Consider the following 26,567-nt stretch of genomic DNA (forward strand, 5'->3'; position numbering starts at 1 on the left):
CAATGAGCAAAATTGAAGCAACCTATTGGTCTTTCTCCAAAAACTGGAAGGATGGGAGCTGTAAATTAAGCAGCAGCCTGAAAGGAAATGACACAATTTTATTTGTTGATCAAATTTATTTATTTTATTTATCAGATTTAGATACTCCACTCTCAGTGTAACTCTGGGCAGTGTTTTTAAAAGCATAAAAACATATCGGCCATATACAATAACCATACAGGTAGTCCTCAACCTATGGCCCCAACTGAGCCCCAAATTCCCGCTGCCAAGCACGAGGGTTGTTAAGTGAGTTTTGCCCCGTTTTATTACCTTTCTGCCATGGTTATTAAGCGAATCACTCAAGTTAAGTGAATCATGCAGTCATGAAGCGAAACTGGCTTCCCCCAGACAGACAGACAGGGATCGATGGATGGATAGATGGATGGATAGACAAACAGAAAGACTGATAGACAGACAGACAGATGATAGTTAAATAGAGATAGATGATAGATAGATAGATTGATTGATTGATCGATCAATAGATATGGATGGATGGATGGATGGATGGACGGACGGACAAACAGAAAGACTGATAGACAGATGGTAGTTTAAATAGAGATAGATGATGATCAATAGATAGATATGGATGGACAGATGGATGGACGGGTGGATGGATGGATGGATGGGTGGATGATACAGCAGAGAAGAACAACTCAGATGATCAAAGACCTGGAGACTAAAACATACTGTATGAAGAACAGTTGCCGGATTTGGCTATGGTTAGTTTAGAGAAAAATAGGACTAGGAGGTGACATGAAAGCAGTATTCCAGTATTTGAAGAGCTACCACAAAGAAGAGGTGGTCAACTTAAAACTTGCCAAAGTACCAGAGGGCAGGACAAGAAGCAATGGATGGAAACTAATCAAAGAGAGAAGTAACCTGGAATTAAGGAGAAGCTTCCCAACATTGAGAACAATTAATCAGTGGAATGACTTGCCTCCAGAAGTTGTGCGTGGAGGTTTTTAAGAAGAGATTGAACAGCTACTGAAATGGTATAGGGTCTCCTGCTTAAGCAGGGGATTGGACTAGAAGACCTCCAAGGTCCCTTCCAGCTCTATTCTGAATTTGAGATAGATGGATAGATAGATAGATAGATAGATAGATAGATAGATAGATAGATAGATAGATAGATAGATAGATAGATGATATATAGACAAACAGACATAGTTAACAAACATGTAAATTTCTGTTGTATTTTTAGTTTTAAGTAGATCTTTACAAACCTGGAAGTGAAAATATGAATGCTGTGTTCTGAAACTATCTATAAAGTATAGTCTGACTGGTTGCACTAAAACTAGGGGTTTTTGGCATAGGATATAGAAATAACTGGATTTGTTATATAAAGGACCAAAACCAAGTCAAACAGAACCAGTCTCCCTCACTAAGTACCTGAATATTTTTCTATGGAGGCTTACTTCCTGCTTTCTCTAGGCAGCTCAGGATATATTGCAGTAAGCTTAATTATTTTTCCCTGTAAATTTCTCTTCCAAAGCCACTGCTGCATAAGGCCTGCTTATAATTACACAGTTTTCTTCCTAGCAACCTCTAACACCCAAAATCTCTTTGGTGTTAAAACCAAACTGTGCTTCCATGTAAATTCAACCATTCCCCTCCTGCTCTAAAATTAGGCACAAGAATAGCCCAGATTCCAGAACTTGAAAGAATTAGCTGCATCAAGACTGCTGCAATAAATGAAACCATGTTTTCCTAATTTTTTAATCTTTTTAAAAAAATCTTGTAGGTCAATTATACCTCTGAACAAAAATTCCACGTATTTTCCTAGATCCTATCTTAATCGAAGATTTCAACATCTTTGGTTTTATAGCTAGGAGGGTGACATCAAACAAACAAACAAACACACACAAGGAAGAGGAAGAGATAGATAGATAGATAGATAGATAGATAGATAGATAGATAGATAGATAGATAGATAGATAGATAGATAGATAAATATGATAGACAGACAGATAAATATGGATGGATGGATGGATTTAAATAGATAAATAGATAGATGATAGATAGATAGATGATAGATATGATAGACAGACAGAAAGACAAATATGGATGGATGGATGGATGGATTTAAATAGATAGATAGATAGATAGATAGATAGATAGATAGATAGATAGATAGATAATAGATATGATAGACAGACAAATATGGATGGATGGATAGATTTAAATAAATAGATGACAGACAGACAGACTGACTGACTGACAGATATGAATAGATAAATAAATAGATATAAATAGATAGATGATAGATTCACAGAGATGATAGATAAATAGATAGACAAACAAACAAATAAATGAATAATATTAGGCTGTACCTTAACCGTTCCTTCGACTTCCACAAACCAGCGTCTCAGCATTGCCTGAATCTGGCCATCAGTGAGTTCAGGATTTGCTGCGTGGATCTTTTTCTTGACCAAGTCCTCCAGAAGAAGACGCCGTATTCTCCAGTAGAAGAACGAACGGGAGGTTCTCCATTCTAGCACATCCTGGGGTGCAAGCAGGAATGGGAAGAAGAGGAGGGAGAGAGAGAGGGAGAGAGAGAAGTTCACAATGATGGTGGAGAACCAAGGCCACAGGTCCCACCCGACCCACAAGAGAGCCGGAAAAAAATATTTTGCAGGTGAAAAATAGAGGTGGCACCTCTGTAACCAAAACAAAGGAACCAAGATCAGAGGATGTTTTATAGCATAAAGAGCTTGTGTGTGTGTGTGTGTGTGTGTGTGTGTGTGTGTGTGTGTGTGTGTATGAAGCCCCCACTCATTCCACTGTTATCTCCCCAATATGACTAGATTTGCTCTAATCTACATTATGGATGCTCAGTCCTTTTCCAAGACAGAGCTAATCTCCCGTCAAAACAATGGGATGTTTATCATGCATTCGTTTTCACTTATCGCTGGCCACCTTGGAGGCTCGAGAGGCCGAATGTAAATATTTGGGATCGATAAATAAATCTGGGTACACACAAGCCAATGTTTTTTTTTCCCTTTCCTCTGAGCGAAAATTACTACTTGGTGCGCTTTTCTTGTCAAACAAGAGTTCTTGAGTTCCTCAGGCAATCACGTATGTACAATGAGGGGGGGCCACCTCCTTACACAAAATGGTTTGATGAGGAAAGAGAGCTGGAAGGAGAGCAATTAACTCGCTTGTAACCACGTTAGGGAGCCCTGTTTGGGCTATGAGCAATTTTATCTCAAGTTGATATGGAAATGCAATGTGACAGTGCCTTGCGTGGACTCTTTTTAAAAAAAAATTTTTTTGGCTTCTTAACACACATTCTAGGACAGGGATGAGTAACTATGGCAACTTTACCACTTGTGGACTTCAATTCCCAGAATTCCTAAGTCAGCCATATTGGCTCAGGAATTCTGGGAGCTGAAGTCCACAGGTCATAAAGCTGCCCATGCCTGCTCTAGAAGTGGAATAGAATCACGGGATTGGAAGAAGGGCTGGGCTGCTGGGGGTTCGCAAGAACCTCTAGCTAGGATTCTGTGCAGTTCAGAGAACCCCCAAATCCCACTCCTGGCTGGCCCCTCCCATCCCCTCCCCTCCCGCTCCTCCCGTTCCAGGAGTCCCCACGTGGCCCATTTTGGATGCAGGTTAAGTTCAGAGTCCACATGGAGGCTCGGGGAAGGCGAAAAAAGGGCCTACCGGACCCTGGGGAGGCTGTTTTCGCCCTCTCAGAGGCTAGAGAAAGCCTCTGGCAAAAAACACCCCCCTCCCTGCTGTGGGGCAGGAGGCCGACTAGGCCACACCCACCATGGCCATGCCCACCGAGCAACCGGGCAGAGAACCCCTTGCTAAAATTTTTGAAGCCCACCCCTGATTGGAAGGGGCCTTTGAGGTCCTCTAGTTTATCCCCAATTCGACACAGGAGTCCTCAGACCATTCCAGACAAGTGGATGTCCAATTTTCTCATGGAAACCTTGACTGGAGCCTTTGGGAGTTCTCTTGAATAAATCCAGTTTTATATAGAGAGCCTGTTTGGCCTAGTGGTGAAGGCACCAGGCTAGAAAGCAGGAGACTGTGAGTTCTAGTCCTGCCTTAATCTTGAAAGCCGACTGGGTGACTTTGGGCCAATCACTCTCTCAAAGCCCAGCTCGCCTCACAGGGTTGTTGTTGTGGTTGAAGAAGGAGCATAAGATGCGTTTGCCGCCTTGAACTGTTTATTAAAAATAAAGGCGGGATAGTTTTAGTGTTTTTAGAAATATTTATTTTTACGGTTTTATTGCTTTTTAATGTTGTAAGCCGCCCAGAGTAGCACTGAAGCGAGATGGGTGGCAAACAAATGCAATGAATGAATGAATGAATGAATGAATGAATGAATGAATGAAATGTTTGCAAGAAAACAAGCAAGTTCAGAGAGCACCAAGGACCCCTCAAGCTGAGAACTATTTGTAGATGTTTTTATTGCTGACGGGAAAGTCCTTATGGACTTTTTGAGAGTGAAACAGAAAAAAAATGAGCGTATGATTTTAACGATTCGACAGAATAGGTAATAGAAGAGAGCTATGTTGCAACCACAGAGTAAGAGGTAAATTTATAATTATAATTGTAACTTTTCTAAAATTACTTCTCTGTATTTTTCTCTCTTTTTTACTTTCTTGCAACTTCCTCCTTCTTTTCTTTTTTCTCATTTTGTATTAGTTTGAGTTTTCTTTTTTTAAAAGATCTCTAGTTAAATTATACCGAACCAAAAAACAAACAAACCCTGAGAAGTCACCTTTCTTCCTTTGTTGAAGAGGCCCAACCTGAATCCAACAAAAGTCACAGTCCCCCACACACACCCCACCCCATTTTCCCACACAGGATGGGAAAAAAATGGAGCAGAGAGGTTGTTTTTAAGCCAAAATCAGACCCTGATTTTGAGGGTTCAGAGCGACATTTTCTTGCAAGTAAAACCATTTTGTTCAGCAGCATTTGCATCCCTGTACGCAGCCACAAGCAACGCACGATTCCCCGTTCAATTAGATGTGTCAGAATGAGGCTGCTGTTGCACAGATGGTGGCTTGAGAGTCCAACTGTTCAAGGTGAGCACACCCATGCTGGCTTGTTGCAAAAGAACCAGTCAGGAAAAGCTGTGGCTACACAGGCCATAGACCGTGTAGGCCAAAATGCTGGCTTACAAGCTGATTTGTCAAACGATTGAAAAAAATATTTAAGAAATAAGAACAAAGATTTTATTACACCGAGAGGGGAAAAACATGATTTGCATAAAACTTAGCAGTCACAGTTCATTGCAAGGCTCACCTTACATATAGTGTAACAAAACCTGGAAACTTCTAAGGCCCCAGAATCCATCCATCCTTCCTTCCCTATCCCTCCCTCCCTTCATCAGTTCATTCTTTTTTTCTTTCCTCCCCTCCTTTCTTTTTCTTCCTTTCTTCCTTCTTTTTTCTTTCTCTTTCCTCCCTTCCTTCTCTCTTCCTCTCTCCCTTCATTTCTCCTTTCCATCCATCCATCCTTCCCTATCTCTCCCTCCCTTCATTAGTTCATTCTTTTTTCCTTTCCTCCCCTCCTTTTCTTTCTTTCTCTTCCTTCCTTCCTTCCTTTTTTCTTTCTCTTTCCTCCCTTCTTCTCCCTTCCTCCCTCCCTCCCTTCATTTCTCCTTCCTTTCCTCCCCTCTTTCCTTCCTTCCTTCCTTCCTTCTCTCTCTCTCTCTTTCCTTCCTTCCTTCTTTCTCCCACTCCTCCCTTCATTTGTTCATTCCTTCCTCCCATCATCTCCTCTCCTCCTCTCCCCTCCCCTCTCCTTTTCCTCCCTCCCTCCCTCCCTCTCCTTCCTACCAACAAGCAGAATGGGACAATTGTTTAATCAACATGGACCGCTGAGGACTCAAGGACTTCACTGGATTCCACCTTTTGGTGCTGCCCCGCTCTGCCTTCACCCCCAAAGCAGCGGGGGATACCCTCAGAGCTATTAGGGCCCTCCCTTAAGCCTTTGCAAACTTTTAATATTCACCCCACGCTGTCGGCATCATCATCCCCTCCCCTTCAAAACGCTGGGTTGGGAAGACCTTCTCAGCAGCTGCTCTACCAGCCCTGCCTGCAAAAGCTCTTTTTGACAGCCATTGGTAAGGAGAAGATTCCCGACACTTACGGTAATGACACCCTTCTCCTGCATCCGGCCGGGCGTGTCGTGCAAGTCAGCAAACTGCACCGCTACCTGATGGTAAATGGGAATTAGGAATTCTTCTCGCTCCTTCAGCTTGGCCTCCAGATCCTTCCGCTCAGCTGGGTTTAACTCCGGGGTGCCTGAAATCAAAAAGTAAAGATGCTTGTCAGGGGCTTGGAGAGAGGGAAGAGGGAAGAGCCAGGGAGACAGGAGGGGAAGACCCCCGGCTCAGCAGCTTATCTACGGTTCAGACATACATTATTTATTTGGGACATTGTATGTAATGTATGAACAATTCCAACCCACCCCCACCCCCTGTTCAAAAGCCATCCCACCCAGTGATGGCTAACCTTTTTGCCGCTGTGTGCCAAAAGTGGGGGGAGTGCAGGGGGGGGGTCACCCCACCACCCCACCCCCTGTGCATGTGCGTGCAATCCCCCTGTGCTCCCCCTGCTTTTGGCACACAATGGCCCGGTAGGCCCATTTTTCGCCCTCCCCAGGCTCCAAAGGCTTTCTTGGAGCTTGGGGAGGGCAAAAACGGCCTCCCCCACCCGGACACCCTCTGGAGGCCAGAAACGGCCCATTTCCCAACTTCCGGTGGGACTGGAAGGCCCATTTTTCACTCTCCTCAGGCTCCAAAGGCTTTCTAGGAGCCTGGGGAGGGTGAAAACGGGCTTTCCGGTCCCACCGGAAGTTGGGAAATGGGCCGTTTCCAACCTCCGGAGGGCCTCTGCGGAAGTGGGGAAGGCCCCCAAATCAGATGTCCGGCACACGCGTGCATGCTGGAGCTGAGCTAGGGCAATGCTCACGTGCCAACAGATATGGCTCTGCGTGCCACCTGTGGCATGCGTGCCATAGGTTCGCCATCCCGGCTATAGATGTACCACTCTGTTTCCCGACACAGATGCTTAAGGGGGAGCGTGAGGGGAGAATGAAAATCACCAGACTGCATTTGTGCCCTTCTAAGAAGCTTCTGCTGCCCAAGGAGGGTTTCCGGGTTTTTAAAACAAGTCTGAATCTCCAAGGGTAGACAGGAAAGACAGTGGAAGAGCAGAGGATGAAAAAAAAATGAATGGTAGAGGGGTGGAAAAACAAGATTTCTAACAAATAGGGAAACCGTTGTACCCTCCCTGTCAATCCATGGATCTCTTTGCCCATCCCAGTTCTGCCTTCTGAAGAGTTCGGTTTTGGGCTTTTTTTTTTGTTTTTTCTGGCTTTATTCTCTATCTTGCAGAATCCAATCTAGGTCCATTACAGGGACCGGAGGTTTAGTCTTCTGAGCTTTCGGCCTCGTGCTGAAGCCCATCTTCAGGGAAGTTCTCTCCAGCAGAATAGACGCCAGCACGAGTCCGAAAGCTTGGAAGACAAAACCTCTGGTCCCAGTGAGCGACCCAGATCAGATCCTGCAGCGTTATCCTGGGACACGTATTTGTTTTCATTATTTTATTTGTCTGTCTGTCTTTCTGTCCTGTCCTGTCCGTCCCACCATCCAACCATCCAACCATCCATCCATCCATCCATCCATCCATCCAACCGGACCGGGTTTACACCACACAAAAAAAAAAGGTTGTAAAACCGGATCCAGTCGTGTGGTAATCCACTTTAGGTCTGTAAAGTGAGTCACCGCGTGAGTTGCCACCACATGACTTACGACCATGATTGCCAGAGTCAATATGTCGTAAGTCAAGGACTAACCTATTTCTAACACTTGTTGTGGTGCTGTTTAGAAACAAGAAATGAAAGAGAAAATTCTCTCTCTTTCTTTTTTTTCCAGCAAACGAGTATTCCTGTATCGAAGGCTGCCTGTTACCCCCCCCCTCCCCCCAATAATGATCCAGGTGAGATTAACAAGTGTGTCAATGTCCATTTTCTGCTTAATTTAAAAGTGGTTGTCTCACAAAGATTTTCTGGCGTTTGAACTTATCCTCCCCGAGAAATGGGGGGGGGGGGAAGCAACAATAGGGAAGGGAGGAGGAAGAGAGAGAGGAATAAGGAGTGATTATTCCTTCATTGATTGATTGTCAGAAATGTTTTGTATTCACTGGGCATTGTAAAAAGCTAAGCTCTCAAATCAATTTCATAAGCCCCGCGTACAATTAAAAGACCGGGGAAAGCCGGGTTTTTCTTTCGGAGCCTGATGTTCAGCCAAGCGCTTTAGAATAGCCCGAATGGGGAAGGCCTGTATTTGCCAGGGGGCAGAGACCGGGGGAGGGGGGGGGAAACCCCTTAAATATTGCACAGAAATTCAATTTCCTGAAATATGAAAGCACAGATAAATATTTGCAGCTTCTGTAGATTATAGGAAAATGCACGTTGCCTGTTTCTGTCTGGGGGTCAGCGGTGTGCGTGTCGTTGTTTAGCAAAATTAGGTTGTAAGGTTGGCAGGTTTAGGCCAAGGAAAAGAAAAGCTGTTGGGAAAAGTTCTTCTTTTCTCTGTGTGTCTCTCTCTCCCTCTCCCTCTCTCTCTCTGCGTATGTCTCAGTCTCTCTCTGTGTATCTCTCTGCCTCTGTCTGTATCTCTCTCTCTCTGTGTGACTCTCTCTGCCTCTGTGTCTGTCTCTCTCTCTCCCTCTCACACTGTTGCTCTCTCTGTGTGTGTCTCTGCCTCTCTCTCTGTCTCTGTGTTTCTCTGCCTCTCTCTCTCTCTGTCTCTCTCTGTATGTCTCACTGTCTCTCTGTGTGTGTATCTCTCTGCCTCTGTCTGTATCTCTCTCTCTCTCTGTGTGGCTCTCTCTGCCTCTGTGTCTCTCTGTAGGTCTCTCTCTCTCTCTCTGTCTCTGCCTCTCTCTCTGTCTCTGTGTTTCTCTGCCGTGTTCTCTCTCTCTCTGTCTCTTTCTGTGTGTCTCAATGTCTCTCTCTATGTGACTGAATTTGCCTCCCTCTGTCTCTGTGTCTCTCTGTATGTCTCTCTCTCTTTCTCTCTGTATGTCTCACTGTCTCTCTCTCCCTGACTCTCTCTAACTCTCTGTCTCTGTGTATGTCTCTCTCTCTCTCTCTCTGTCTCTTTCTCTGCCTCTGCCTCTCTCTATCTTTTAGAGAATTTTTTAGCCTTTGTTTCACGAAAGGTTTTTGAGCAAGGGTTGGTGACCTCTCCAAAAGCCGAAGAAATAAAAATGTTTCAAAGCCCTTGCAAGGATCCTTCCTATTCCTTTGGTTAGCAGAAGTACATTTATACAGATCTGTCTTATATCTGCAGGATGTAAGCACAACAGAGCTGGCCCAGGGCAGGGGTCCCCAACCTCTGGCCCACGGCCTGGCACCGATCAGCAGCATCCCAGCAACCGGTTCATGCAAACAAGCAAAGCCCCATACGCGGGATGCAAGCAGCATGTGAAACCACGCCCCCTCCGGTCCACTATAAAAAGCTCTCTCCAAGGAACTGGTCCCTGGTGCCCAAAAGGTTGGAGGCCATTGGCCTAGGGTACAAGTTGCATTGGAGTGTGTATGTGTATGTGTCTGTTGGTCTTTGGTATGTCTTTTAAACAACATTTCCTATTTTCCCTAAAAAAGAAACTGGCACGGGTTAGGGTTCTTCCTGACTTTCCTTGGGTCAACCTCACCAGGAAGTCGTCCTTCATCTACAAATGGAATAATCGGGAGGACCTACCCATTTAATCCCTCTGTAGATCTCTCCCCCACCCCACCCCAAAAAAAGCCATATCTCCTTCAAAATCCCTATTAAGAGATTCCTTCTCCACTCCCCACGAATCTCTTAACCCTTAAAGATACAAGTGTGTCCTCTACTTCCGACTATGAAAAGGACCAGTTAATTCATTAAGCGATATGGTCATTAAGTTATGAAATGAGGCATCCTGGGACTGCACCTGATTTTGTTTAGTGACCGTTCAAAGTGACCAGCGGCACTGAAAAAAGTGACCTGACCCTTTTTTCACACTTACGACCATTGCGGCATCCCCATGGTCAGGTGATCAAAATTTGGACGCTTGGCAACTGGCTTGTATTTAGGACGGTTGCACTCATGTGATCTCCTTTTGCAACCTTCTGACAAGCAAAGTCAACGGGAAGGCTAGATTCGCTTAATCATCATATTCCTGCCTTAATAACTGCAGTGATTCACTTAACAGCTTTGAAAAGAAAAGTTGTAAAATGGGACAAAATTTCAGTTGTCTCAATAAAACTTTTGGGCTCAGTTGTGGCTGTAAATCAAGGTATTTGGAATCTAGCCACTCCAATTTTTGCCTCCAGGGAGGTAATTTAGATTCTCCTCGCAGGACAGGTGATTCAGATCTTCTAGAACAGGGGTGTCAAACTCAAGGCCCGCGGGCCAAATCCAGCCTGTGCGGTGCATACATCTGGCCCGGAGGGCTGCCCTGGAAACAGCAAAGGATTGGCCCGCAAAAGGGTCTCTGCCAGCAAAAACAGAGTTTGGGAGGGCCATGTGTAGCTATTCCAGGCTTCGTTTTCGGACGGGACGGCCTCCTGCAGCCCTCTGCCAGCAAAAAGAGCTTGGGAGGGCCACGCGCAGCCATTCCAGACTTCATTTTCGGCTGCAACAGCCTCCTGCAGCCCTCTGCCAGCAAAAACAGAGCTTGGGAGGGCCATGTGTAGCTATTCCAGGCTTCGTTTTCGGACGCGACGGCTTCCTGCAGTCCTCTGCCAGCGAAAACAAAGCTTGGGAGGGCCATGCGCAGCCATTTCAGGCTTCGTTTTTGGCCTCGACAGCCTCCTGCAGCCCTCTGCCAGCGAAAACAGCTGTTTTCACTGGCAGAGGGCTGCAGGAGGCCATCACGGCCGAAAACGGGGCCCAGGAGCCCATTTTCGCTAGCCGAAATGTCGGGCCACCACAGGCATCCCTGACACGAGTGATGTCATGCTGGTCATGCCCCCTGGCTATGCCCACCCTGGCCCTCCCGAGGTCAGAGACAACCTTGATGAACTCAGTGACATCAAGTTTGACCCCCTCTGTCCTAGAAGCATCTTCAGAAGGTCAGAAGAACAATGCCTTCTCCGTCATCTCTTCTAATGAAGAAATGAAGAAGCCAAGAAAACAGATGCCTTCCTTTTGACCTCTCTGCCAACTGTTCCTCTTTGCTTGGCCGCTAATGAAGACACAGGAACCAATGTAGTATGAACTGAAGGTTACTTTGACCTTTTTTTCTATGGGAAGAAATCTAAGACACTAAAATATCATTACACTACGAGTCGTGCAAAAACACGTGTTCTTTCTTGCTATCCAGTCAATGGTACAGGTAGTCCTCGACTTACGACGGTTCATTTAGTGACCGTTCAAGGTTACAATGGCACTGAAAAACGTGACTTATGACCACGTTTCACACTTCCAAACCTTTGCAGCAGCCCCATGATCATGGGATCAAAATTCAGATGCTTTGGCAACCAGTTCGTAGTTATGATGGTCGCAGTGTCCCAGGATCATGTGATTCCCTTTTGCGACCTTTGGACGAGCAAACTCAATGGGGAAGCCAGATTCACTTAACAACCGTGTTACTAATTTATCAACCGCAGTGATTCACTTAAGAACTGTGGCAAGGAAGGTCGTAAAAGGCGGTCGTAAAACTCACTTAACAACAGACAGTTTGGGCTCAATTGTTGTCGTAAGTCGAGGACTACTTGTCTCTGCAGAGCAAATGACATGCACATCACAAAAAAAAAGGATACCACTAACCTAAATACATCTATTTCACCATTTATGGGACGACATTGCAAGCCATGAATCATCATGGCTTGGTCATCATCATGGCTTGTTATGCAGGCCCATTTCATACATTTTAATGGCAACTGTCCTTGGCGAAGACAGCATGCATAGGCTGGGATGCTACTCACAAGGCTTAGGAGAAAGAATATACAAGTTGTGACTTATTTTCTAAAGCTGGCTTGTTGAAGGTAATCGCAGTTAAGATTCTTTGACACCAACTTCTACTCATTTGAAAAAAAACCTGGTTCCAGATTCCTTGCGCCTGACATTAGACTTGATAACAACTAACGGTTTGTCATTTTGGGTAATAATACAATAATACTGTTTGGAAACAGTTCAGTTCAGCCCTTTAATCCCTATACGGCGGATAATACGGTACCCAATAGCAAACAGTTCCACTGGTTTGTACTAAATCAAAACCACATTTGCAAGTGTGCTTTTCAAGGTTAGCTCCATTTTTGATCCCTTCCCTACGTGCTTCTAGTTAACTCACTTCTCCCAACGAACTGAGCATAGCAAATATCCCACCGGTTCCTTACCGCTTTTGCAAGGTTTACCCTGCCTATAGCCAAGGCACTCTCCTCCCCCCCACCCTACCGTTGCCCCGTTCCCGCTTATGCTGAGGCGCCACACATGGCAAGGCTGAGTGACATTGTAATAAACACAAAACCAATGAAGATTTCAGTTAGGGCACGTGAAAATTGATAATTAGCAGCTCAGTGTCACATTATTCAATATTTCCCCAACCTGCCTGCACCGGGGCCAACCGAAGAACGGAGTTTTGAATGAAAACACAACCCTTTTCTGAGATAGTGCCCCCCCTTCCCGCACACTCCCTACACACACCCCTAACCTTCCACCTTCTACCAGCAGCTGGGGGGGGGGACCCGCGCTCTCTCTCTCACCACGAAAACTGCCATTTGGTGGGAATGATAGCAGCCATCCAGGGGTTAACAGAGGCAGTGAACCCCCGGCTAATGAACAAGTTATGCAGCAGGCAAGCCGAGATAAATGGAACAGCTCTTCACTTCTGCTGGAGTCAGCATGAACCGCAGCCCTGCGGCTTGTTTGTGCCAAATGGAGTGCACAAAATATCAAAGGGCAGTGATCCAGAAGACGACCGGCTTTGACAAATTTTAAATTGGCCAGAAAGGGGGAAAACACACACACACACACACACACAACAAAAGCAGAGAGAGGAGAAATTATGCAATCCGCAACGTCCTCTGAACCGGAGTCTTCCCGAGGGTTGGGTGGGTATGGGTTGTGGTGGGAAGCCGATGCCAATGATTGCCCAACAGAGGGGCGCAATTATGATCCATCTCGGCAAAGATACTTCTCAGGCTCGGAAGCTTTTAAAGCACTCGGTCTCTGTTGAGGGAGTGAAAGGGTCAGGCTTCTGGTGACACGGCCCGTTTTAATCAGGGTTGGCCTAGGATTCATGGCCTGCTTCGGTTGGAAAAGCTGGTGTTTGTAGAAATTAAAATACACCCTCATCCCACGATGATCGTAGAAATGATCTGAAACCTAAACCATTTTTTGTCGTTGTGCTGGGAGCCCGGAGTTGTGCCATTTGTAGAAAGGAATGAAGAACGGAGGGGTTTAAGGATGGTCCTGCAACAGCAGCTGGATCAGAAAGGGACAGGGAATATTCTTTTTTTGAAAAAAGCCTCTCTTGTTTTGGAGAAATTATCAGGGGTGAAATGGTCCCGGTTTGGACCGGATCGCCTGATCCGGTAGCGGTTGGGTGGTTTGGAGAACCGGTAGCAAAAATCCCTGCCCCCCCCTGCCCATGCCCAGCTGAGCCACGCGATCATCAGAGGTTTTTTTTTCTTTCTTTACTTTTAAAAGCATTTTTTCTTCGGCCGAAAAAATGCTTTTAAAAGTAAAAAAAAAAAGCCTCTGATATGGTGCGGCTCAGCTGGGATCATCAGAGGCTTTTAAAAGCATTTTTTTTACAATGGTTTTTCTTTTAAAGAAAAAAAAATGCTTTTAAAAGAAAAGAAAAGCCTCTGACGATCAGGCAACTCAGCTGGGATCGTCAGAGGAGCCTTTTAAAAGCATTTTTTCTACAACTTCTTCGGCCAAAGAGGTTGTAGAAAAAATGCTTTTAAAAGTAAAAAAAAAAAAAAAGTTGGCCACACTCACCCAGTCACATTACCCCACCACCACCGAGCCATGCCCACCAGAACCGGTAGTAACAAATTTTACATTTTACCCCTGGAAATTATGTTCTCTCTCTAAGGTTGAAAGGTTGCACAACCTTGCATAGTTAGGCAGTGGTGGGATTCAAATAATTTAACAACTGGTTCTCTGGCTGGGTAGGCGTGGCCATGGTAGGCGTGGCCAAGTGTGTGTGACAGGAAGCACTTGGCCTCCTGTACCCCCCTGGGAGCGGGCCATGGGGGGGGCATTGCCTCCCCGCATCCCATTTTGGGTCTAGTAGGCTTCCCTGCAGCCTCCTGGGAGCAAAAATGGTGTGTGTGTGGACTTCTGAAATGGGTGGGATGGGGAAGGGTAAGGCCAGCCAGCACTTTAATAACCGGTTCGGCTAAAGTGGTGTGAATCAGTTGAATATCATCACTGTTGTTATGAAGTCTGGACTTCAATTCCCAGTTTGCTTGCTGGCTGGGGAAATCTGGGAGTTGAAGTCCAGGCATTTTAATGTCGCCGATATTGAGAAATACTGAGTTATAGATAAGACAGGAGGGTCTCGCTCACTTTAGCTGCAGGATAGAAAAACAAATGGGATCCTTTTTTTTCCTGAATGGTGATGCAACATCTTGAAAAAGTAGCAGACAATGAGCAAGTTAAAATATTGTGGGATTTTTTTTGAATACAAAGTGATTGTAGAAAAAGGATTGGCAAAGTCAGGGGGGGGAGTTAAAAGAGGGATCAGCCTAGAATTATTACATAGTCACAAACGAACTAAGTCCCTTCACGCTGATAAAGTCTTGCCGTGTAACACACCAGATTTCACTGTGGTTGAAAAGAAGAAAATGTGGATAACTGATGTGGAAGTACCAGGAGATCGTAGAATAGAATTGGAGAAGATCACAAAGTATCAAGATCTGAAAATCCAAGCTGATTATAGATTAACAGAATTGGAAGGGACCTTTTAGGTCATCTAGTCCAACTCACCACTCAAGCAGGAGACCCTAAACCATTTTTGACAAATGGCAGTCCAATCTTTTCTTGAAAGTTTCAAGTGATGAAGCTCCCACAACTTCTGAAGGCAACTTCTGTTCCATGGGTTGATTGTTCTCACTGTCAGAAAATTTCTCCTTATTTCTAGGTTGAATCTCTCTTTGGTCAGTTTCCATCCATTATTCCTTGTCTGGCCTTCAGGTGCTTTGGAAAATAGGTTGACCTCCTCCTCTCTGTGGAAGCCCCTCAAATATTGGAAGACTGCTATCCTGTTTCCTCTGGTCCTTCTCTTCACTAGACTAGATTATGGCATAAATCAGCTTTGATGGTCCCAGAGGTGATCAGCATATTGGGTACCATACTGAAAAATCCTGGCCAGCACTTAGAAAAATCTGCACATTCACAAAATCTCCATCTGCCAATTGCCAAAGACCACACCTTACAGGTAGTCCTCAAATTACGACCGCAGTCGATTCCCAAACTTTCCATTGCTAAGACAGTTGTTAAGTGCCTATTGCCCCATTTTATGACCTTCCCTGCCACTGTTGTTAAGTGAATCACTGCAGTTGTTAAGTTAGTAACACAGTTACTTGCCAGTTGCCAAACCCCAAAATTTTGATCCTGCAACCACTGCAACCACTTACGACTGTAGCAAGGGATGCTGCAACAGTTGTAAGGGTGAACAATGCTCATAAGTCACTTTGTTCAGTGGCCCTGTAACTTCGAACGGCCAATAAACCAGCGGTTCTCAACCTGTGGGTCGCGACCCTGTTGGGGGTCGAATGACGATTTGCCAGGGGTCGCCTAAGACCATTGGAAATATGGGACATATACTTGCGAGTCGAAGAATCGTGCTCCAATGGTTGACTCCACAAACCAGCTGCAGGCTCTTCAAATCGCTAGCCAAATTCGGCTTCGGGCGCGATGAATTAAAAAAGAGAGAAATCTTTGCTCTGATGTCTCCCTCTCAAACCAGCTGCAATCACTCCCAATCGCTAGCCTAATCTGGCTTCAGGCGCGATAAACTTAATAGGGGAGGAGTCTCCGCTTTAATGCCTCCGTCCTCAAGGCAATCGCAAGCAGTTCAGATCGCTAGCCAATACGGCCTCAGGCGCGATAAATTCAAAACGAAAATAATTTTATGGTTGGGGTCGCCACATCGTGGGGAATTGTATTAAAGGGGTCGCAGCACTATAAAGGTTGAGAACCACTGCACTAAACGAATGGTTGTAAGTCGATGACTACCTATACAGCATCCTAAGTTATTGGGAAGAATTTAATCCGCATGAAAGGCAACAGCAGCTAAAGAACTGGCAGCTGGGACTTCATATTGTTGAATATATTATAATAATAGCACTTGAGACTGTTCCTCGCAGCTTAAAGAACTGTGCCTTTTAAAATTCTGGTTAATTAATCTTACAAATTCCAATATAAATATGGTGGAGGGCAAAGAGGAGAGAGGCCACTTGCTAATCTTTGAGGTTTCTATACAACTCAGCCGGCGGAAGAGAAAGCTTTCTCTTGTCTTTACACAGCAGGTCACCACTCTACATGGGGCTGCATGGGCTGAAAATTTGCATCCGGGTCCAATTCAAGGTGCTGGTTGCTACCTTCAAAGCCCTACATGGTTTGGGACCAGCTTATTTGAAGGACCATCTTTTCCCAGTCACATCAACCCAACCCACCAGAGCAGAAAGGCAGGGAATGCTATGGGTCTCCTAGCACAGGGGTCCTCCAACCTTGGCAGCTTTAAGACTTGTGGACTTCAACTCCCAGAATTCCTCAGCTAGCAGATCGTTGGCTCTGCGCTGCAATGGAGAGACGGGCAATGGAGCGGCCAGAGTGAGGGAAGGAGGAAGCAGTATCCCTGTTGTGACTCCAGCCCCCGAACCTGGCCCCCTGCCCGAAAGTGACTCTGAGAGGGGGAAGGGCTGGTAAGGCTTACCTCGGGAGCACCAATTTCTTTGGCTCGGCTCCAGGAGCCAGAACCAGACCAGTTGGAGGACATAATGAGGCCGTCATCCCCTGATTCCTCCTTTCCCCAGGCTACGCCTTCAGACCCAGCTGATAATAATAATAATCAAGCTTGGATTGACCCGTGTTTCAGAAGATTAGAGAGGCAGCGTCATTAAAGGGAAGGGTGGGGCAGGAGCCCCACCCCACAGGATATATAAGGAGGTTTGGGACTGCTCTCATTCCACGGGAAGCAAAAATTAGCTGATCCGTTTCAAAGAGAGCTGAAAGTCTTGCTCCGTGAGTCATTTGTTTGAACTTTGGCAGGCAGCTGTGATTTCTCTGCCAGGACTGATAAGAGCCGTGAATCCACTGGCTGAAAGCCAGCTCGTTGATCCGAAGTGGGGAAGGAGACAGAACATTCCCTCTATATTCTCCCTGCTCCTTCTCTTTCCCTTGTGCTGGCCACTCCATTGCCCGTTTCTCCATTGCAGCGCAGCAGCCAGGATCCACTTTGATAGCGGAGGCGGGGGCTAATTTAACAACCGGTTCACGCAGGGTCAGGTTGGCCGTTGAAGGAGGCTCGTCTCACATGTGCGGCGGAGCTGGAGGACAGGGATGGGCCACGCCTCCCACATCAGCCAACCTGACCCTGGGGCGAACTGGTTGTTAAATTGTAACCACTGGTTACAACCATGGGCGTCTTCCAAGAATTCACCTCGGAGGTTCTGTTAGGAGAACAGGACCAATTTCATCATAGGAAATATCTCTGAGTCGTATATTTTTATACGTGACAGATGTTAGAAATCCAAGGGTTACCCCTTCTCTTTCGTACACAGGGGAGTGACCCTTCAAAGACCGTCATTTATCATCTGCAATTTTTTATGTCCTTTCATTAAAAATAATTTCACTGTGTTAACAATCTTCTGCCTGACTGATCAGTGACATCCTTTAAAATCAATGAATACATCCAGTGATTCTATGTGCTATTTCCATTTCACCCCCTCCCTTCTCAAGCCCACTCATTGTTGCGGTGGTCTTTTTTTTGGGTGGCTGTTTACCCATTCAAACATAGTGGCAAAACATGGTTTTATTTCTTAGGCAGCATAAGTTTGATTTATGAGCAGAAAAAAAACCAGTATATACGTTAAATGCAAATGCACATATACAGTTGCATATGTTGCATATCCCTGTTCCTTAGCATTTAATAAAAATCTGTGAATTTACATCACATTTTCCTCTTCAACGTCAAAATTATTTTATGAACCAGGTGCTAAGCTGCATGAATTCTGATCATGTGACCAGGGGGATGCTACGATGGTGTTATGCCTCACTCGCCCCCCTCTCCGCAGCCGGGCCCCTCTCATCTCCTGCTATCTCAGCCAGAGACTGATAGTGCAGAAGAATGTCCTGGCATGCCTCCAGCCCCCAGCCCTGGCACCATGCCCGGACAAACCGAGCAAACAAACTTCCCCCCGATAGCATGTGCGCCTGAAGCCAGCCACGAGCTGGAATTGCCGGCAGCTAGGGACGAAACGATGCAGTGGATAAATCCACGCTTCTCAAGAATGGAAAGGCGACGTCAGCAAAAGGAAGGGAGGGGCAGGCCCGGATAAGTGCTGAGTCATAGAGCCACACCCCATGGCCTATATAAAGGATCTGCTTTCTGGCATTCTTTGAGTCAGGCAAGTCTAAATTGGATTGCTGAAGTCACATCCTGGTCTCCTGCCTGCCCTGAGAACTCTGACAGAACTTTGGCAAAGCTGCAGAGGCTTTGTGGCCACGCTTGATACGGACTTCCCCGACCCAGCCGTCAGAGGAGGAGTGGGACATGACAGATGGTCAGAAGTCTAAAAAAATGGTTGTAAGTTACTTTTTTCAGTGTCTGTGGAGATTCTTAAGTCATCCAGGTCATGGTTGTCCCAAAGGTGCTTTTTTCAAGAGGCAACTGGACTTTCTTTGTTTTTCCTTGAAGACGTTTCGCTTCTCATCCAAGAAGCTTCTTTGGCTCTGGCCGGATGGTAAGGAATGGAAGGATTTATATGCCTTGCAGGCAGCTGGTCATTTGTATCTTTTTAGAGAGTTGTTGAGGCCGCTTGGAGGTTTCTCTGTTTTCAGTAGAGGTGGGTTTCAGCAGGTTCTGACCAGTTCTGGAGAACCGGTAGAGGAAATTTTGAGTAGTTCGGAGAACCGGTAGTAAAAATTCTGACTGGCCCGACCCCCATCTATTCTCTGCCTCCCGAGTCCTATCTGATCGGGAAGAAATGGGGATTTTGCAGTAACCTTTCCCTGGAGTGGGGTGGAAACGGAGATTTTCTCCATTGCAATACCCACCAAGCCATGCCACGTCCACCAAGCCCCACCTACAGAACCGGTAGTAAAAAAATTTGAAACCCACCACTGTCCTCAGGCTCACCTGAGTGGTGCAAATGGGTGTGGAGCCCTCTTGGAGCTTCTGAAAGGACTTTTGCTGCGGAGCTGTGCTTTCTGCAGGATGTTTTTCTCTGCCCTGTGAAGCAACAGTGAAGGGACACAGGGCAGAAAACATCCTGCAGAAAGCACAGCTCCACAACGCAGTCCTTTCAGCAGTTCCAAGGGGGCTCCACAGCCATTTGCACTACTCAGGTTGACTCTGAGATACAGACAAATGTCCAAGTGCTTCAAGGACCTTCTAGAACAGGGCTGGGCAACTATGGCTCCTTTATGACCTATGGACTTCAACTCCCAGAATTCCTGAGCCAGCATGCTGGCTCAGGAATTCTGGGAGTTGAAGTCCATAGGTCATAAAGGGGCCATAGTTGCCCAGCCCTATTCTAGAAGGATGCAAATGACCAACTGTCTGCATGGAGTATAAATCCTTCCATTCCCCCACCATCCAGCCAGAGCTGAAGAAGGTTCTTGGATGAGAAGCCAAAGGTCTTCAAAGAAAAACGAGGAAGTCCAGTTGCCTCTTGAAAAAGCAACTTTGGGAATTTTTTTTTTTCAGTGCCACTGAATGGTTACTAAACGACCCGTTGTAAACCGAGGACTACCTGACATAAGCAACCCACCAAGACTTACCAAGTCGCTCTGCCAGCCCCATATAGATGGGATCCACACGCCTCATGGTTTTTACTAAGTCTTTCTTTCGGAATTTGATTTCCACTGTCCCTTCAGGTTCCAAAACGCCACCTCTGAAAAAAGATGTTTTAACAGAAATTAGCATACAAAAGATTGATGGGGGGTCAGCAGAACATAAAGACCCCTAAGTAGCCTTTTAGAAATTCTAAACCTCTTTAAAAACTCTCCTAGCTGTTGCCCCAAAGGTGCTTTTTTTCAAGAGGCCACTGGACTTTCTGGTTTTTCTTTGAAGGCGTTTCACTTCTCACCCAAGATGCTTCTTCAGCTCTGCCTGGATGGTGGGGAATGGAAGGATTTATATTCCATTTCTATTTCTATTCCATTCCCCACCGTCCAGTCAGAGCTGAAGAAGCTTTTTAGATGAGAAGTAAAACGTCTTCAAAGAAAAACCAGAAAGTCCAGTTGCCTCCTGAAAAAGCACCTTTGGGGCAACCATGACCTGGATGACTGAGAATCTCCATAGGTATCTCCTAGCTGTTAATGGAAGAAACAAAGTCTGAAAGAATAGGTTAAAAACATGTCAGCACAGAACAAGCTGAGCCAGTTAGAAAGAAGGCTGAAAAAAGAGAAAACAAAGCTAAAAAAAACAGTGGCGCAGTGGTTAGAGTGCAGTACTGCAGGCTACTTTTGCTGACTGCCGGCTGCCTGCAATTTGGCAGTTTAAATCTCACCAGGTTCAAGGTTGACTCAACCTTCCGTCCTTCCGAGGCGAGTAAAATAAGGACCCAAATTGTTGGGGGCAATGTGCTGACTCTGTAAACTGCTTAGAGAGGGCTGTAAAGCACTGTAAAGTGCTATATAAGTCTAAGTGCTATTGCTATTGCTAAAACCTTGAAGGAAACCAGGTAAAGTAGGGAACTAAGTTGAAATGTATACTTTATATTTATTTGAATTAGCCAGACAACTTTCACTGCAAAATTGAAGAAAATTAGGGGGGAAAAACCCTAATAAACCGAAGGAATGTTTTTAAGCTGCTGGGAACTTCACAAAATGAAGCATGGTAAGAACCTAAAGTGAGATAAAAGCGTATTTTAATAATCAAAGTACAGATATAAATGCTATGTCCTTCTAGTAAACTAGCCTTACATTGAACAAGGGAACAGATAGGAGATTCATTATACACATATACTACATCAGTGGTGGGTTGCTACCGGTTCGCACCAGTTCGGGCGAATTGGTAGCAGTGGCAACGGGACGCTCCACCCACCTGCCCGACGTCATCAAATACGATCTGTACATGCGCAGAAGTGGTGCGCGCACGAGCAAACCAATAGCAAAGGTAACTGAAACCCACCCCTGTACTACATACAGGTAATCCTTGATTTATGACCACAGTTGAGCCCAAAATTTCTGTTACTGAGCAAGACAGTTATCAAGTGAGTTTTGTCCCATTTTGCAACCTTTCTTGCCACAGTTGTTAAGTGAATCAATGCAGTTAAGTTAGTAACACTCCTATCTCTGTTGTTCCTAGAAACTGCAAGCAATTGGCTGAAATTTGAGAACAGCTGGGGGATTATGTACATTTCCCCCCCCTCTTTCTATACCCTTGAAAAAATAACTAGCAGATTTCGGTTTCTTTTGGAGATAATAAAGACGATATTGTTGCTTTTTTATAGTACATTAGGCAAGTTGCTTGACTGTCCCCATATGTGCGTTATATTGATAATGATTATGTTGTTTTGGGTTAGTTTTATGAGATGTATTAATGGTTATGGAGCATAATGTTATGAGTAGTTAGTTATAATTTAGATCTTAAATGTTGTTTTATGATTCGTACCGAAACTTAAGCATTTTAAATATGATAAGATTAGTTCTAATTTTCTTTTTCATTTTTTTGCAACAAGAAAGTATTGGAAAGAAATTACATCAAGGGATGTAGGACTGTCTGTCCCTCTTTCTGTCTGTCTGTCTGTTCGTTAGCTAGAATTCTCTCTGAAAACTGAAGGGAATGCATCTAAAATTGGTGTGGAGGAAGAAACTGGAAAAATATAGGTGGGATATGAGCCAGCAGTGTGCACAGCTGCCAAAAAAGCCAACACAGTTCTAGGCTGCTTAAACAGAGGGATAGAATCAAGGTCACGTGAAGTGTTAATACCACTTTATAATGCCTTGGTAAGGCCACACTTGGAATACTGCATCCAGTTTTGGTCGCCACAATGTAAAAAAGATGCTGAGACTCTGGAAAGAGTGCAAAGAAGAGCAATAAAGATGATTAAGGCACTGGAGGATAAAACAGATGAAGAACGGTTGCAGGAACTGGGTATGTCTAGTTTAATAAAAAGAAGGAATAGGGGAGACATGATCGCAGGGTTCCAATATCTAAGGGGCTGCCCCAAAGAAGAGGGAGTCAAGCTATTCTCCAAGCACCTGAGGGTAGAACAAGAAGCAATGGGTGGAAACTAATCAAGGAGAGAAGCAACTTAAAACTAAGGAGAAATTGTCTGACAGTTAGAACTAGTGGTGGGTTGCTACTGGTTCGTCCCGGATTGGGCGAACTGGTAGCGGCGGCAGCAGGAGGCTCCACCCACTCGCCCAGACGTCTCTGCGCATGCACAGAAGTGTTGCGCGTGTGCACGCACACCCACAAGCAAAATGGTAGCAAACAAAATTGAAACTCACTTCTCACTACACTACTTAGATTAATCAGTGGAACAACTTGCCTCCAGAAGTTGTGAATGTTCCAACACTGGAAATTTTAAGAAGATGTTGGATAACTATTTGTCTGAAGTGATGTAGGGTTTCCTGCCTAAGCAGGGGGTTGGACTAGAAAACCTGCAAGGTCCCTTCCGACTCTGTTATTCTATATGGATTTGAAAACGGACTAGATGATGCTGGATTGGGGGAAAATGTTTCTAAAAATTCCTTCAACACAGGTAGTCTTACAATCATTTCTTTAGCAGCCATTCTTAGTTACAATGGCCCCGAAACAAGTGACATATGATATGACTGGTCATTGCACTTATGACTGTCCTGTGGACAACCAAAATATATTTACAATAGTTGCCACATCCTGGAGCATCCTGGGGTCATGTGATCGCCATTTGCAACTTTTCTAATGGGCTTCTGACAAGGAAAGTCAATGGGGGAGGGGAGCCAGATTTGCTTAACGACCCCATGATTCAGTTAACGTCTGTAGTGATCCGCTTAACATTGTGCGGAATAAGGTTGTAAAATGGGGCAGAATTCACTTAACAACCATCTTGCTTACCCATGGGAATTCTGGTCCCATTTGTAGACATAAATTGAGGTCTACCTGAATGTAAGTCTGGTGCCAAGATTAATAAATGCTTAAGTTTCCTGTGACTATTATTGCTTTTCAACTTGCCAACAAACTGGGGGGAAGAAAGGGTGAGATGGGATGTTGAGGCTAAAATCTCCAACCGTGAGAGTCAAGGACACTTCTGCAGGTGTCTGCCAAGATGTGGACTGTTGTCAAAACAAAAAGCTGATTCCCATTGGACAATGTGAACCTTGCAGTCACAGAGTTGCGGTGGCACAGCGGTTAGAATGCAGTACTGCAGGCTACTTCTGCTGACCGCCGACTGCCTGCAATTTGGCAGTTTGAATCTCACCAGGCTCAAGGTTGACTCAATCTTCCATCCTTCTGAAGTTGGTAATATGAGGACTCAGATTGTTGGGGGGGAAATGATGACTCTGTAAACTGCTTAGAGGGATGTGAAGCACTGTGAAGCGGTATATAAGTCTAAGTGCTATTGCTATTTGCACCTCAAAGGGGCCGGAATAGCTCAGGCTGTTAAGAAGCCTGTTATTAGAACACAGTAGCCTGCAATTACTGCAGGTTCAAGCCCGGCCCAAGGTTGACTCAGCCTTCCATCCTTTATAAGGTAGGTAAAATGAGGACCCAGATTGTTGGGGGGGCAATAAGTTAACTTTGTAAAAAATATACAAATAGAATGAGACTATTGCCTTATACACTGTAAGCCGCCCTGAGTCTTCGGAGAAGGGCGGGCTATAAATGTAAACAAACAAAAAAAAAAAGTTTATGTTAAATTACATCAGACTCACCTGCTTTCCCGGTCAGCGTACAATTCCATATGTCGAGGATTAATGGTGGGGTCGATCACCACCCAGGACCCGCCTCGGAGTTCTGCTTGGGGTGGGATATAAACAAGGACCGGTTGCTTATATTCTCGCAGACCGTCTACAATGTAGGCCCCAAACTTCAGCACCTGGTCGTACATATCTGGGGAGGAGAAGGACGCAGAAGTAAGAAGTGGGTCTCGTGCTTTCTCCCTAATAAATGCCCCACCCCTCACCTCCACTTTAACTTGTGGGATTCACTGGTTCAGGTGTTTGGCCCAGTGGTGAAATCCTCTGAAGTCTGCTAATGGTTCTGTGAGTTAGCTACCGAGCACGCGCATGCGTGCCTGAGGTGCATCCACGCAGCGCTAAAAAAGGAACATTTTGAAGCCTTCTGCGTCTGCAAAGGTAAATGCCATAGAACAGCGAGGGGGGGGGGGAAATCCATTGTGCCACGCAATTTAGATTAGCTAGAAAGCAGGAAATCCGATGATTCTAGCTAATATAAATCGCGCGTCACAGTTGATTGTCACCCAGCTGATCATTGGAAATATTGGTTCGTGCGAACCGGCAGCATTTTTTACTACCGGTTCACACGGCATTTCACCCCTGTTTGGCCTCAAATAATTTTTTAAGAGAAGATTGGGGCAAACTCTTGGAAGGCAGAAATCCTTCCAACAAACTTTTAGACATGGACAGCTAAATCAAACGTGAAAATTGTCATGGAACCCCAGGGCAGAACTCTTCTCCTTCAAGACTAAATTTGAATAGGCAAGAGCTGGTATTCAAAGATACACAGGTAGTCCTCGACTTACGACCAAAATTGATCCCATAGCTTCTGTTGCTAAACGAGACAGTTGTTGTTAAGTGAGTTTTGTCCGATGTTACGACTTTTCTTGCCACACTTGTTAAGTGAATCACTGCCGTTATTAAGCGAATCCGGCTTCCCCATTGACTTTGCTTGGGAGAAGGTTGCAAAAATGTGACCCCAGGATACTGCAACCATTGTAAATACATGCCAGTTGCCATGCATCCGAATTTTGGTCACGTAAGCATGGGGATTCTGCAGCGGTCGTAAGTGTGAAAAACAATTGTATCACTTTTTTTCAGTGCCGTTGCAACTTTGAATAGTCACTAAACAAATGATTGTAAGTCAAGAACTACTCGTAGTATTTCTGAAGATGGAGGTCCAATTGTCAGGCTTCATGCCTGAGCAAAGGGTTGGACTAGACTAGAAGACCTCCAAGGTCCCTTCCGATTCTGTTAATCTGTTATTCTTTTCCATGCAGGAAGGAAAAAAGGTCTGTAGTCCTCACATAAAAACATTTAAATCTTTTTTTTTTTTGGCCATGGTTTTTAAGTGAATCACCTGGTCTTTAAACAAATCTGGCTTCCCGCAGTGACTTCGCTTGTTGGAAGCCCCCCAATAAGTCATAACTGATGATCATGTAGTCATAGAATGCTACAACCGTCATAAATACATGCCAGTTGTCCAGTGCCTGAATTTTGATCACGTGACCATAGGGATGCTGTAATATAATTAATGTAACTAAAGTAATAAGTTCAAAGAATGGTTGTAAGGTATTTTTCAGTGTCATCGTAACTTTGAATGGCCACTAAACAAACGGTTGTTAAGTTGAGGATTACCTGTGCTTAATAACTCCCTGTAACTTTGCTTTGATCCAGCGTGATCTTTAATTTATTCCTAGGCAAAGAAAGAATATAGTAGCCCCAAAAAATGTTGAGGCAAAAAAAAAAAGAGGCGTAACTTTTGGTTTAATGTCATGTCTGGATGTAAGAAACAATCCTTTTGTTTCCTATAGCAAATGACAAATTTATTGCTAATTAAACAATCATTTTATTATGTAGCGCTGGCAATAAACCACTTGAAACTCCTTTCAGCTAATTCCAGTGTTAAGGAAATAATTGCTCAATTCAAATTATTTTAACCAAATTAATTCTTTAGTAGACTTTTTTTTTTTTAGTCGCGCTACATAATAAAATAATGGTGTAATTAGCGTGGCATTTTTCACTCCTGCTACGAGCGTATATTTTATGTGGAAAGAGCAGCCTGAGCTAAAGAGGGCTCATTTGCACCGAGGTGGAGGTTTTAAAAAAATAAAAAAATAAAGAGGAAAGGGAAGTTTGCTGGCAAAGAACTAAAAAAAAAAATCCCCATAAACCGTAGCAATTTTATTCAATCCGAGGCACCAACTGTCTATTGAACTGTAACAGCTAATAGTCACTGATACCGGCACTCAACTTTCTGAAGGGAAAAACGATTTTAATCTTGAATGGTTTAAAATTGTATGTGCATCTCCCCAGGAAACCTTAGCAGCCGGGAAATCTCTAAAGGGTGAGGGTTATCAAAGAGGTCAAGAGATGTCATTAATGGAGGTAAAGCTGAATTTTTTTAAAGTCTGTTTCTCCCCCCCCCCCCCATGCATGGGTAGTTTATTACTTTGGT

At 44.9% G+C, this 26,567-nt stretch overlaps 1 protein-coding gene across 7 annotated transcripts in view; it reads right to left on the reverse strand.

The window, feature by feature from the left end:
- Window positions 1-26,567, reverse strand: part of ACACA (acetyl-CoA carboxylase alpha) — a 334,336-nt gene that overhangs the window by 9,728 nt on the left and 298,041 nt on the right. For all 7 annotated transcript variants that reach the window (XM_058164168.1, XM_058164167.1, XM_058164172.1 and 4 more), the window contains 4 exons: window positions 24,086-24,263; window positions 20,000-20,112; window positions 6,151-6,305; window positions 2,370-2,540 (listed from right to left, as the gene is read on the reverse strand). In XM_058164168.1, coding sequence (XP_058020151.1) covers window positions 2,370-2,540; window positions 6,151-6,305; window positions 20,000-20,112; window positions 24,086-24,263 — 617 coding nt within the window. The remainder of the gene's footprint in view (window positions 1-2,369; window positions 2,541-6,150; window positions 6,306-19,999; window positions 20,113-24,085; window positions 24,264-26,567) is intronic.

The sequence above is a fragment of the Ahaetulla prasina genome, chromosome 1 (assembly GCF_028640845.1).
Source record: "Ahaetulla prasina isolate Xishuangbanna chromosome 1, ASM2864084v1, whole genome shotgun sequence".
NCBI lineage: Eukaryota > Metazoa > Chordata > Lepidosauria > Squamata > Colubridae > Ahaetulla > Ahaetulla prasina.